General features: G+C 39.1%; 1 protein-coding gene across 2 annotated transcripts in view; it reads left to right on the top strand.

Moving 5' to 3' along the window:
* Positions 1 to 12,806, top strand: part of Hps5 (HPS5 biogenesis of lysosomal organelles complex 2 subunit 2) — a 35,298-nt gene that overhangs the window by 1,603 nt on the left and 20,889 nt on the right. For both annotated transcript variants that reach the window (XM_070032768.1, XM_070032769.1), the window contains exons 2-9: positions 24 to 192; positions 2,044 to 2,154; positions 2,296 to 2,360; positions 2,784 to 2,976; positions 5,013 to 5,146; positions 7,757 to 7,969; positions 9,011 to 9,082; positions 12,543 to 12,631. In XM_070032768.1, coding sequence (XP_069888869.1) covers positions 85 to 192; positions 2,044 to 2,154; positions 2,296 to 2,360; positions 2,784 to 2,976; positions 5,013 to 5,146; positions 7,757 to 7,969; positions 9,011 to 9,082; positions 12,543 to 12,631 — 985 coding nt within the window. In that variant the 5' untranslated portion in view covers positions 24 to 84. The remainder of the gene's footprint in view (positions 1 to 23; positions 193 to 2,043; positions 2,155 to 2,295; positions 2,361 to 2,783; positions 2,977 to 5,012; positions 5,147 to 7,756; positions 7,970 to 9,010; positions 9,083 to 12,542; positions 12,632 to 12,806) is intronic.

Consider the following 12,806-nt stretch of genomic DNA (forward strand, 5'->3'; position numbering starts at 1 on the left):
GTGTTCAAATTATATTCTTGCAGGCTTTTTTTCAGGTGAGGAATACTGTGTCTATCACTGAACAACTTTCATCTTCTTGGATAAATGACTTTTGTGCCAGTGATACCAGAATCCTACAGCCATGTTCTTGCAGAGTTTGAATCATTGGATCCATTACTCTCAGTCCTGCGGCTGGACTCTAGTCGTCTAAAGGTGAACTTTTATTAGTTTCATTTTTGTGTTCTTTCTGTTACATTTGCCTCTGCTCTCTAGTCTTTGTTTTGTGGATCTTGGTGATCTTACCTGTTTTTGCCATACCTTATGTAGAAGTAGCATATTCTTTCTTAATTTATTATTTTTTGAGCTGTCATTTGAATTATTTCCTAGCCATGACACTGATTATTTAATTTTTCTCCTTGTCAGTAATCTTGCTGTCTTCCCTCAGAAAGCAATATATAGTACTGAAGTTAAAATAGTGTAAATGGGTATGTGTCATGACACTTTGAAAAACATGACTTACTGCAGTTATTGCAAACCAGGGAGTTTGATGCAACCCTGTTTTAGGGGTCAAATATGAACTCTGGGAAGCACATGCTTTCTGGATTCTTTTGATTAAATCTATGAATAATGTGGTGGAAAACAAAGTAATACAGTAAAATGGTCAGCAATTTTTTGTTTGTTTGTTTTTGTTGGTCGTGAGGCCTGAACTCTGGGCCTGCGTGCTGTCCCTCAGCTCTTCAGCTCAAGGCTAGCACTCTACCACTTGAGCCACAGCGCCACTTCCAACTTTTTCTGCTTGTGTGGTGCTGAGGAATCGAACCCAAGGCCTCCTGCATCCAATGCAAGCACTCTACCACTGAGCCACATTCCCAGCCCATGGTCAGCAGTTTTGAGGATTGATAATTTAGAAATATTTTTAAGCTTCAAGATTTTGGTACTCTCTAGAGATTAGTGAGCTTGTTGGGCTTAGTGATGGTAGTCTAATATCAGTATGCAGGCTCTCCATCTTTCCTGTTCTACCACGTCCATTTATTAGTTTTAGTCACAGTTGTAATACATGTATCCTGGCTCCTGTACAAATATCTCCATTAGCTTCCTCAGCAAGATTGAGAGGGCCTACCAGATACTATATTGAAAATGAACAACTTGTGGGTGGGGACTGGAGGGAAAAACTGGAGAGAGTTGAGGGAAGGGTTAACATTGTTCAAAAAGAAATGTACTCATTACCTGACTTATGTAACTGTGACCCCCTCTGTACATCATCTTTATAATAACAATTAAAAAATAAAGCATTCAAGTAGAAAAAAAGAATGAAAGGGCCAAAGAAAAAGTTTTCTTCAGATTGCCTTTCATGTGGAAGTGAGAGCTTCCTAAGAAGCCCTCATCAGTCTGGGACTGAGTCACATGGCTACTCCTGGCTGTAGGGGAAACTGAGAAAGTGAACATGTAGGTTTTTCCTTTTCTGTGGTAGAAAGTAACAAAGTTGAAGGGTATTGACAATGGTTCTTAGCCAACCAACCACACTTTTGTGGCAAGGAATTTGATACAACATAGCAACCACTTTGGTCCATCAAGAGAGAAATCAGCAGGCTGAGGGTATGGATGGAGACATGGTAGCCCAGCAGACCTGTATCTGTGTCTTCTGAGGTCTAAGGGATATGGTTGTTTTGTGATGATTGTATAGACTAAATGATTAATGTGGTTGTATGATCCCCTGATAACTTTCTTGGTTTTCCCCTGTTGTGGACTGCATTGGAATGACCTAGCTAGATTACACAAAATATGAATGGTCTAATAACAGAAAAATTACTTACACAATTGAGCCTAGTCAGCCTTTTTAAGATTCAACTAAAAGTTTAGAAACAGAATGTTCTTTGTTTGATATTTTTCAGAATGTTAGAATTAGAGGATGAATGCCATTATATTGTATCCATCTCAGCAGGGAGTGGAATGGGGAAAGAAGCAAACTTAGCACAGATCCTCTGGATTTATTGCCAGGAGACTATTTTTTGTTGTTGTTGTTACATGCTTAATTATCTCACCTGTGCCTCCACATGTTTTTAGTGCACAAGCATAGCTGTGTCTCGAAAATGGTTGGCATTGGGCAGTTCAGGAGGAGGACTCAATCTCATTCAGAAAGAAGGCTGGAAGCACAGACTTTTTCTTTCACACAGGGTAAGACCAAGGGCAACCCTGTCATCTATCATGAGGAGTATCTTTCATAAATGTGAATTTCTCCAATATAATAAATCATTTTGGATAAGAGAAGAACGTAAAATTAGAGATATAAAAAACGTTTTTCCTTTGGTGCCTTAGGAAGGTGCAATAGCTCAGATTGCCTGCTGTTCACATGATGATGATTATGTTGCTGTAGCTACCAGGTAAGAAGCTGTTTTAAAAGTATTTGGTCTTTCCAAATGTATTTTAAATCAACAAGTGTGTTTGTTAGGGTCAGTAACCATATCAATTTGCCTGAATTGTTCCTGTGTTAGCATTGAACTATCTGTGCGTTGGGAAACCTTTCAGTACCTATTTATCCATGTGGACATTTGATCAACCTAATGTTTGTGAAACATGTTAATTAAGGTGACAATACTCTAAAGGCCTTAAAAAAGGGAACAGAGATAATTTAGAACACTTAAGTCCTATTTCACTGTTTTGTTGACTAAAACAAGGAAGTGAAGTCCTTGATTTTTTGCTTCCTTTTTCCTGAAGAACAGGAGTTACTTACTGTCATTGATATTGTAATGCCATAAAATTGTATCTTTACCACTGCCTTATTTCTTGTGAACTTAATTTTTCAGTCAAGGTTTTGTAGTTGTTTGGGAATTAAATCAAGAACGTCGTGGAAAGCCAGAACGAATTTATGTGTCTTCAGAACACAAAGGCCGAAAAGTTACAGCTCTCTGTTGGGATACAGCTATTCTTAGAGTTTTTGTAGGTGATCATTCGGGAAAAGTTTCTGCCATCAAACTCAACACTTCTAAACAAGCAAAGGTGAGGATCCACTCTAGCTTTCTATGTATGTGCTGAGGAAAAAACATGGTCTTATGGAACTTTAAGTTATATACACAATTTTATCAACTATTCCTTGGAAGAGATCTAAAGCTCAGATGTAGATTTTGCAGTAGCCTATTTTAACCACTTTGTCTTTTTTTTTTTTTTTTCTTTTCAGTAGTAGGGCTTAAAAAACTGAGGGCCTCATATATTAAGCTGATGCTCTGCAGCTGAGCAATGCTTTTAGCCCTGGTAGCCTATTTTAGTTTGCTATTTTTGTATAATGGTTTCAATAATTTGCATATAATCTATTCCATTACTCCTTAATTTGTTTTTATGGCTCATTTAAATAAAGTATTTTTTAACACTGAGCTATTAAGAAGTAAAAGATGTCCATTTATTGGTTTGTAGATCAAATGTTAAATATAGAAATGGCACCAGTTGCTCATGCTCATGGCCCCTGTGTAAAGTAACTTATGGGTATAGGATTATTTTTTCTCAAGATGGCTTCCTGCTACACTTACTCAGACATTCAGGTTACTCTAACAGAATGCTCTAGTCTATTATCAAAAGAGAGCAGATCAACTTCATGTGATCCTGCTCCCCTAAGACCATTGTAGCAGAAGTGAAGAGGCAATGGTGTGTGTATGTGTGTGTGTACAAGTGTGCACACACACACACACACAGACACACACAGACACACACACACACACACACACACACACACACACACACACAAAAGCACCAGTATTGGGGTTTGAACTCAAGACCTGAGCACTGTCCCTGAGCTTTTTTGCTCAAGGCTAGTTTCTAACACTTGAGCCACTTGCTATTTGGTGGCTAATTGGAGATAAAAGTCTCATGGACTTTACTGCCCTGGCTGGCTTTGAACCACCATCCTCAGATCAGGAGGCTGAGTAGCTAAGACTATCCTATGAGTCACTGGTACCTGGCAGGAATTTGTCTCGTATTATATTCCTATGTAGAATCATGGCAGAAGAAGCATTCTAGCTACTATTTGACTAAATTCTGCCTTAATAAATACATCAGAGCTGGGCACCAGTGGCTCACGCCTGTAATCCTAGCTACTCAGGAGGCTGAGATCTGAAGATCATGGTTCAAAGCCAGCCCGGGCAGGAAACTCTGTGAAACTCTTATCTCCAATAAATCATCAGAAAACCGGAAGTGAAACTTATCTCCAATAAACCTTCAGAAAACCGGAAGTGGCGCTGTAGCTCAAGTGGTAGAGTGTTATCCTTGAGTTGAAGAGCTGAGGGACAGCACCCAGGCCCAGAGCTCAAGCCCCAAGACCAACAAAAAAAAATAAATAAATAAAATAAATACACAGACTATTCTTCTAGCTTTGACCATCAGGATCTATCAGAGTTGTCATTTGATTCCTAATAAATTTTCAAATCCTACACATTGTCTAGAATTAATTTGTATTTTTTCCAAAGGGAGTTGAATTTGTCAGTTTGTGAAAAATTCCCTCATGTTTCAGACCAGGTTTATCTTTTATATTTCCTCCTGTAAAATTAGGTAGTTACAAACAGAACCTTAAATTTTTCTTTAATTATGTATCACATTATTTCACAACCTTTTTTAAATTTTTATTTAAAATCTTTTTTCTATAGTAAAGATACTGTACAGAGAGGTTACAGTAATGAGTACATTACCTATGGATCATTGTTACCCTCTTCTTTGTTTTTCCCCTACCATCCCTTCCATCCCCATCTTCCCTACTCTTCCCCCCTCCCAAATTGTAAAGTTTGTCTTCAACATAGTGTCTTGTACATCTCATTGCTACAATGGGTCAACCTGAATCCTTTGTTCAGCATTCTGTTATTTCACTTACCCTTCCCAAATTAGAAACATCACAAACCTTTTAAGTAAAGCTTCCCATAATTTTGTAGGAAAAAAAATTAAATTTTGATTTATTTTAAAATTTTATTTTAAAAGTTAATTCTATTTAAAAGGTGAATAGGAGGAGATTATGTGTAGATGAAGTAAACATTTTCTTCTCTTGTCATTTTTAGGCTGCTGCAGCATTTGTGATGTTTCCTGTTCAGACTATAACAACAGTTGACTCCTGTGTTGTACAATTAGATTATTTGGATGGGAGACTGCTTGTGTCTTCACTTACTCGATCCTTCTTGTGTGACACTGAGAGGTAAACTGACCAACCATGAGTCATCAGATATGTAAAATTTTAGTGTCTTTGAAATTAACCCACACTCTCCCGATTAATTATACAGATAATAAGGAACCAGTTAATTACAAGCTGACAGAAGTAGAGAGCAAGTAGAAGAAATTGAAATTGTTCAGTGGATAACTAAGACATGAATTTAATGAACCCTATCATGAGGCTTATTGTAAGTGTCAGGAAAGAAAGCCAAAGGCTTGTTTTAATATAGGGAATCACAAAGGCTTCCTAGATTTTTGTTGTTGTTATTTTTAAAAATTATTGTGTATTTAATAGAATTCTACTAAGGGTAAATTAGATGAGGAATTATTTAGAACTTTGTGAATCTTATAGATATTTCACCAAAATCTCAAAGGTAGAACAACAGCTACAGTGAGTGGCAGGGGAGTACCTTAGAGGTAGTTATGAAGTGTCAAAACAGAATAGGAAACAACTTGAAATGAGTATACTGTAACACTGTGTCAATGTTCCTCAGCTGTTTTCATTACCTCGAAATTTTTACTGGACATTTTTTTCCCTCTACTGGTTCTGGCTAGTTTATTTCTCAGGATAATCCCATCTTGAAAACATGTGAGGGAAATTTTTGAGCATACACGAAACAAAGGAGAATTGTATAATGAACTCCCATGTATACATTTCACAGAGTTTTGGCTAGGTGTGTTGCAGAAAGAGAAGGTCTCTCCTTTTTTGTCAGTCATGGGGCTTTCACTAAAGGCCCAGGAACTGTCCAGAGCTTTTTCACTCAAGGCTAATGTTTTACCACTTTGAGCCACAGCACTACTTCCATTATTCTGGTGGTTAATTGAAGGTAAGAGTCTCACAGACTTTCCTGCCCAGGCTAGCTTTGAACCATGATCCTCAAGTGTTAGCCTCCTGAGTAGTTAGGATTATAGGTGTGAGCCACCGGTGCCTGGTTAAGAAAGAGTCTCTTTATGTTAGCTAGAATTCAACTTGAGGGATCATAGATAGCATATGAATTAAAATTTTCTTTGAAAATGTAGGAAGTAGGTTTAATGAGATACACAAATAAGAATGAGTTGACTATATTCTTCAGCAACATTCATACAGTTGAAGTTTTACGCCAGTCTGGGCAGGAAGGATCTGTGAGAGTCCCAGGATAAAGACTGGAGGTCTGGCTCAAATGATAGATCACTAGCCAATCAAGCAAGTCCAGCAAGTGTGGGATCCTGAGTTCAAGTTTCAGTACTGTCAAAAAAACCCCAAAACAGCTGGGTACCGGTGGCTCACACCTGTAATCCTAGCTACTCAGGAGGCTGAGATCTGAGGATCACAGTTCAAAGCCAGCCTGGGCAAGGAAAGTCTGCGAGACTTTTATCTCCAATAAACCACTAGAAAACCGGAAGTGGTGCTGTGACTCAAGCAGTAGAGCGCTTGCCTTGAGTTGAAGACCTGAGGGATAGCGCCCAAGCCCAGAGTTCAAACCCCACGACCGACCAAAAAACCTAAAAAACAACCCCCCCCCCAAAGGCATATAATTCAGTATGTTGGAGTCAATCAAGTTTCTCAATAAGAATGATGGAGGCAAGTTATCAAGAGTACAGAAGTGTTTAGGGTGGCTGGGAAGGTGGCTCAGTGGTAGAGCGCTTGCCTTGCATGCATGAGGCCCTGAGTTCGATTCCTTAGCACCACATATGCAAAAACAAAAAAGCCGGAAGTGGCGCTGTGGCTCAAGTGGTAGAGTGCTAGCCTTGAGCTGAAGAGCTGAGGGATAGCGCCCAGGCCCAGAGTTCAGGCCCCACGACCGGACCCCCCCCCACCCCCCAAAAAAAAGACGTGTTTAGGAACAGGCAACTAATTTTCAGTTCCTGTATTCTCAGGAGCATATCTAATTTATATAATCCTAAAGGAACAGAATGTTCTAAGGTACAGTTTCAGAAGGACCTGGAATTTTGAAGAATGTGAGGAGTTTATTGGGTGTTTGCACTGAGTGAGTGGCTTGGAGACAGCGTTGGAGAAACAGATTAATAGCTTCCATAGAAAGCCCAAAGAATAATGTGTACTGTTCAAAATGACTTGGGAGCCAGGTGCTGGTGGCTCATGCCTGTAATTCTAGCTACTCAGGAGTCTGAGATCTGAGTATCAAGATTCAAAGCCAGCCTGAGCAGGAAATCTGTGAGACTTTTTTTTTTTTTTTGGGTCCAGTTGTGAGACTTTTATCTCCAATAAATCACTTAGAAAACGAAGTGGCACTGTGGCGCAAGTGATAGAGCACTAGCCTTGAACTGAAGAGCTCAGGGACAGCGCACAGGCCCAGAGCTCAAGCCCCATGACCAACAAAAATTAAAAAAAATAAGAACTAATTTTAAAAAATGACTTGGGAAGCAACTAGTAGTATGAAGTGGTTTGGTAGCACTTACCTCTTAAATCTGAAATAGGCCTTCCCATTAATTCTGAGCCTCTAATGCTGTGGATAAAAATATTCTTGAGTACTATATTGTGAAGAGATTTACTTCCTGTCAAAGAAATAGTAACAAATCACAGTCAGCAGCTTTTAGGCTTATTGATTTTTATACTTTGTCAATAATTATACTTCCTTTTTTATCCTCTGGATATTAGAGAAAAGTTTTGGAGAATTGGAAACAAGGAAAGAGATGGGGAATATGGAGCTTGTTTCTTTCCTGGAAGATGTTCTGGTAACCAGCAACCTCTGATATATTGTGCTCGTCCTGGCTCTAGGATGTGGGAAGTGAACTTTGATGGGGATGTTATCAGTACCCATCAGTTCAAGAAACTCCTCTCATTGCCACCTCTCCCTGTGATTACTCCAAGGTAATGATCTACATGGCTGGTTGGGAGTATTTGAGAACTTTGTATGGAGGGGTTAAGTTAAAGTCTCTTATATTCTGTATGTGTTAAAGATTTTACTATGCCTTGTAAGAGTAGATTTTATTTTTTTGGTGGGGATGTGGGTGCTGAAGTTGAACTCAGGGCTTTGAATTTGCTGTGCTGACACTTTGTTACTTGAAACATACCTCCAACCCAGCTTTTAGCTGGTGATTTTGGAGATAGGGTCTAATGAACTTTTTTGCCCAGGCTACCCTCAAACCATAATTCTCCAGATCTCAGCTTCCTGAGAAGTTAGGCAGGAGCTACCAATGCCCAACCTAGAATTTTTATCCAAAACTACAGTGAATCCCCCAAAAGTCTTGAATCAATTATCTTTTTGTTGTTATTATTGTTGTTGTTTGTACGGCTTGAACTCTGGAACTGGGCACTGTCCCTGAGCTCTTCAGCTCAAGGCTAGTATTCTACCACTTGAGCCACAGCACCACTTTGAGTTTTCTGGTGGTTAATTGGAAATAAGAGTCTCACAGAAGCAGGGTGCTGGTGACTCACACCTGTAATCCTAGCTACTCAGGAGGCAGAGATCTGAGGATCGTGGTTCAAAGCTGGCTCCGGGCAAGGAAAGTCCGTGAGACTCTTATCTCCAATTAACCACTGGAAAGCCGGAGTGGTGCTGTGGCTCAAGTGGTAGAGTGTTAGCCTTGAACTGAAGAGTTGAGGGACAGTACCCAGGCCCAGAGTTCAAGACCCATGACTGACCAAAAAAAAAAAAAAAAAAAGAGTCTCATGGACTTTCCTGTCTGGGCTGACTTTGAACCATGATCCTCAGATCTCAGCCTTCTGAGTACCTAGATTGCAGGAGTGAGCCACCAGTACCCGGCTCAATTATCTTATGCTTAAAGTGAATTTAATCAGGACAGATGCAGTTAGGCTCTTGAATTTGCTTTGGAGGTGAACTTGTCATTTATTGGGAAACGTATAATTTTATATTGTGATTAAATCATTAGAGATCTGTTTATCTTCTAGATCAGAACCTCAGTATGATCATACGGTTGGATCCACCCAGTCTTTGTCATTCCCTAAACTCTTGCATTTTAGGTAAGTTTCTCCTGTGGGTTTTTTTTCTCTTGGTCAGAGGCCTTCTAAGTGAGTGCTGTATATAATTACACTCCAGCCAGTTAGTTTAAATTTTTCCTTTTTTTTTTTTTTTTTGTTGATACTGGGACTCAAGCCCATTTTCAGCAAGGGCTATACCACTGAGCCATGCTCCAAATCGACCCTACTTCCCCTCATCTGTGTTTTTTGGTTTTTGTTGAGACAGGGTCTCACTATGTTGCCCACTGTGTTGCTGTCTTCAAACTCCTGCAATCAAGCAGTCCTTCCACCATAGCCTATCAAATATCTGGAATTTTAGACACATGACACCATACCCAGGCCCCATTGACTTTTTTTCCTTGCTTTTGAGACAGGGTCTTCATCTGTAGCCCAGGCTTGCTTAAAACTCACATTCCTCATGTCCCTGTCTCCTGAGTGCTGGTATCATAGGCATGAACCTGTTTGGCTTTTTTCTAAATTATTTTCATAAAGTTAGGAAAAGACTATTGTTACATGAAGCTTTCTGTGTATAAGAGAAATTGGTGGCTGGGAATGTGGCTTAGTGATAGAGAGCTTGTCTAGCATGCATGAAGCCCTGGGTTTGATTCCTCAGTATCACATAAATAGAAAAAGCCAGAAGTGGTGCTTTGGCTCAAGTGGTAGAGTACTAGCCTTGAGTGAAAGATACTCAGGGACAGTGCCTAGACCCTGAGTTCAAGCCACAGGACTGAAATAAAAAAGAGAGAGAAATGAAAAGATCCTTTCCAAACCAATTAGAGAGTTTATACGTGTCAGGGAACATCTGGCAGTTTAGAGCTATTAGCTATAGGCACTCATTTTCTTATAACCTCCCATGCCTGTAGGGTGCTTGCTATAATGAAAGTAAGTTCTGGTCTGCAATCAGCCAAAAGATATGCTCTTATTAGCAAACAGGCACAAAAAATAGTAGTAGACCTTGTTTGGGAACCCAGTGAAATTTCAGCTCTCAGCTCTCAGCTGACAAGTAGTTTGAATGAACTACAAGGCAGCCTCAGCCATATTCCAGTTTCAGAGTTGTCTAGCTGTCTAGTTGCATTAGCTACAAAATTTGGTACAAAATTTGTTGTAACACAGAGTGCTACTATTCTGCCTGGCTTGCCAGTTCTTACATGTAGTTTAACAAGGATGGAGGTGCTGGGTATGATTTCAATCTGTGTGCTTGAACTCTATTTATTTAATTAGCAAAAAGTTTTTTCTAATCTCATTTATGCTAGTTAATAAGATGTCTAAAAAAATAAGATATCTAATGCAGACTTAAAGAATATTATGTAGAGATTTTTTTATAGGATGCACTGGAGGATGTATACCTAATTGGATTCTTTTAAAAGATCACTAACTACTCTTAAAAAAATAACATATATTATGTACATAATATAGAAAAATGTTAATTGTTCCTAAGAGTAAGGATAAAAAATGAATTACCCATGTACACATCACATGTATACCAAAGTAATTTAAAGTGAATTATAGACATTGCATCACTTTATAAATCATAATTCATCTTGGATAAAGAAAGGCATGTATTTGCCCATACAAACTCATATTAAAACTCTTCCTCCGTTAGCAGTCTTTCTTCATGATGTTTATCATAGTATGGATTATATATTCATATGCATTTATGTCCATTTCATTGCTAAACAGTAAGCTCATGAGGGCTTTGCACTCTCAGTGCTTAGCTTTGTAAATGGCCTGTGATTGATACTTAATAAATACTTGTTGAGGGGGGCTGGGAAGTTGGCTCAGTGGTAGAATGCTTGCCTTGCATTCTACCAGGGCCTTGCTGGCCCTGGGTTCGATTCCTCAGCACCACATAGAGCACTTGCCTTGCATGCCTGAGGCCCTGGGTTCCATTCCTCAGCACCACATAAGCAAAAAGAAAAAATCCGGAAGTGGCACGGTGGCTCAAGTGGTAGAGCGCTAGCCTTGAGCTGAAGAGCTGAGGGACAGCGCCCAGGCCCAGAGTTCAGGCCCCACGACCAGACCCAAAAAAAAAAATAAAATAAATAGTTGTTGAGTATGATGTGATAGGTGATATGGTAGCTTAGGGCGATATAGTGGCCTAACTATTTATTAGAAACCATACCCTTCCTTGGGAGTATGCTTGGCTCTCCCATAGAAATATTCCTTTGATGTTATAATTTGTGGAGGGGAAGGGAAAAAACAAATAGTTTAAATAGGGATACAGGTGGACCCATTGCAACAATGAGACATACAAGTCGTTATGTCGAAAACGAACTTTACAACTTTGGTGGGAGGGTAGGGGGGGATTATGGGATGGGAAGGGGAAACAAAGGAGGAGGCTACAATGCTTGATAAGAAATATACTCATTATCTTGCCCATGTAATTGTAACCCCTTTGTACAGTATTTTCACAATAATAAAAAAATATTCCTTTGAATTTGGTTATTTCAAGCTTTTATTATAATATTTCAATAGGTGAGAGAGAGTATAAGAAAATGAGTACTATGGCTACTAGCTGTAATTGTCAGAAGTCCCCTAATAATTTGTATGCTGTGTACAGGAGTACAAGAGGACAGACAGTTTCTGTGGGCAATGGTAAAGAATTTCAGAGGAAAGTAGAACTTGGAGAAGTGGCTAGAGGGAGAGCTTTGTAAGAGGGGCAGTGGGCTTGTGAAGATAAATGAGGGAGGAGATACATTTTGTGAAGAATAGAGAAAAATGCAGGTTTTAGAGCTAGAGCATTCCTTGTATACATTCTGGCTCTTCTGCTTTTATGCTAAATGTCTTTAGGCATATTATTTCATCTCTATGAGCCTCAGTTTTTGTCTTTTATAAGGATAGCACTTCTACCTTGATGGGCTACCAAGTTAGATAATATAGGTAGATTCTTTAATAGTGCTCCTGGCAAATAGTTGATCAGATATTCTCAACCTTTTGTTGCCTACATACAACTAATAATAGTCAGAATATTGTCATTCCTATGACTGGCTCTAAGGTGCTACTACTCTGTTTTAATTAAGCCTGTGTCGTATCAAATATGGGAAGCTTAACTACTTTAATAAATGTCAGCTAAGTCATCCATGTGCTTTTCTTTCAGCATCTTTTTTTTTTTTTTTTGGTTAGTCATGGGGCTTGAACTCTGGGCCTAGGTGCGTCCTTCAGCTCTTCAGCTCAAAGCTAACGCTCTGCCACTTGAGCCACAGCGCCGCTTCTGGTTTTCTGATGGTTTATTGAAGATAAGAGTCTCAAGGACTTTCCTGCTTGGGCTGGCTTTGAACCTTGATCTGTAGATCTCAGCCTCCTGAGTAGCTAGGATAACTGGTGTGAGCTACCAGTGCCCGGTTTTCAGCATCATTTTATTTAATTTTTTACTGGTCTGTTTCACATGGAAAGGAAAAGTTAAGACTTTTTTAATTCCCTTGTATTTTCTTTTTGATTTTCCTTCTTTCATTTTATCTTGCAGTGAGCATTGTGTGCTGACATGGACAGAAAAAGGAATTTATATTTTTATTCCTCAGAATGTTCAAGTTCTCCTTTGGAGTGAAGTCAAAGGTAATCATGTCTTTCTCATGTAATTTTTTATATCATAATTGCTGGTGAAGCTTAATTAGTGTAGGAGGATTCACTTACATTGTAGGAAATTGAAAATGCAGGAACAATAGTCATATGTGACTAACAGAAAATCAGCCTCTATATCCTTTCAATTACAAGCAGAAATGTGGGAATA

Source organism: Dipodomys merriami, unplaced genomic scaffold, assembly GCF_024711535.1.
Source record: "Dipodomys merriami isolate MVZ:Mamm:240054 unplaced genomic scaffold, mDipMer1.0.p SCAF_21, whole genome shotgun sequence".
In the NCBI taxonomy this organism is placed as follows: Eukaryota; Metazoa; Chordata; class Mammalia; order Rodentia; family Heteromyidae; genus Dipodomys; species Dipodomys merriami.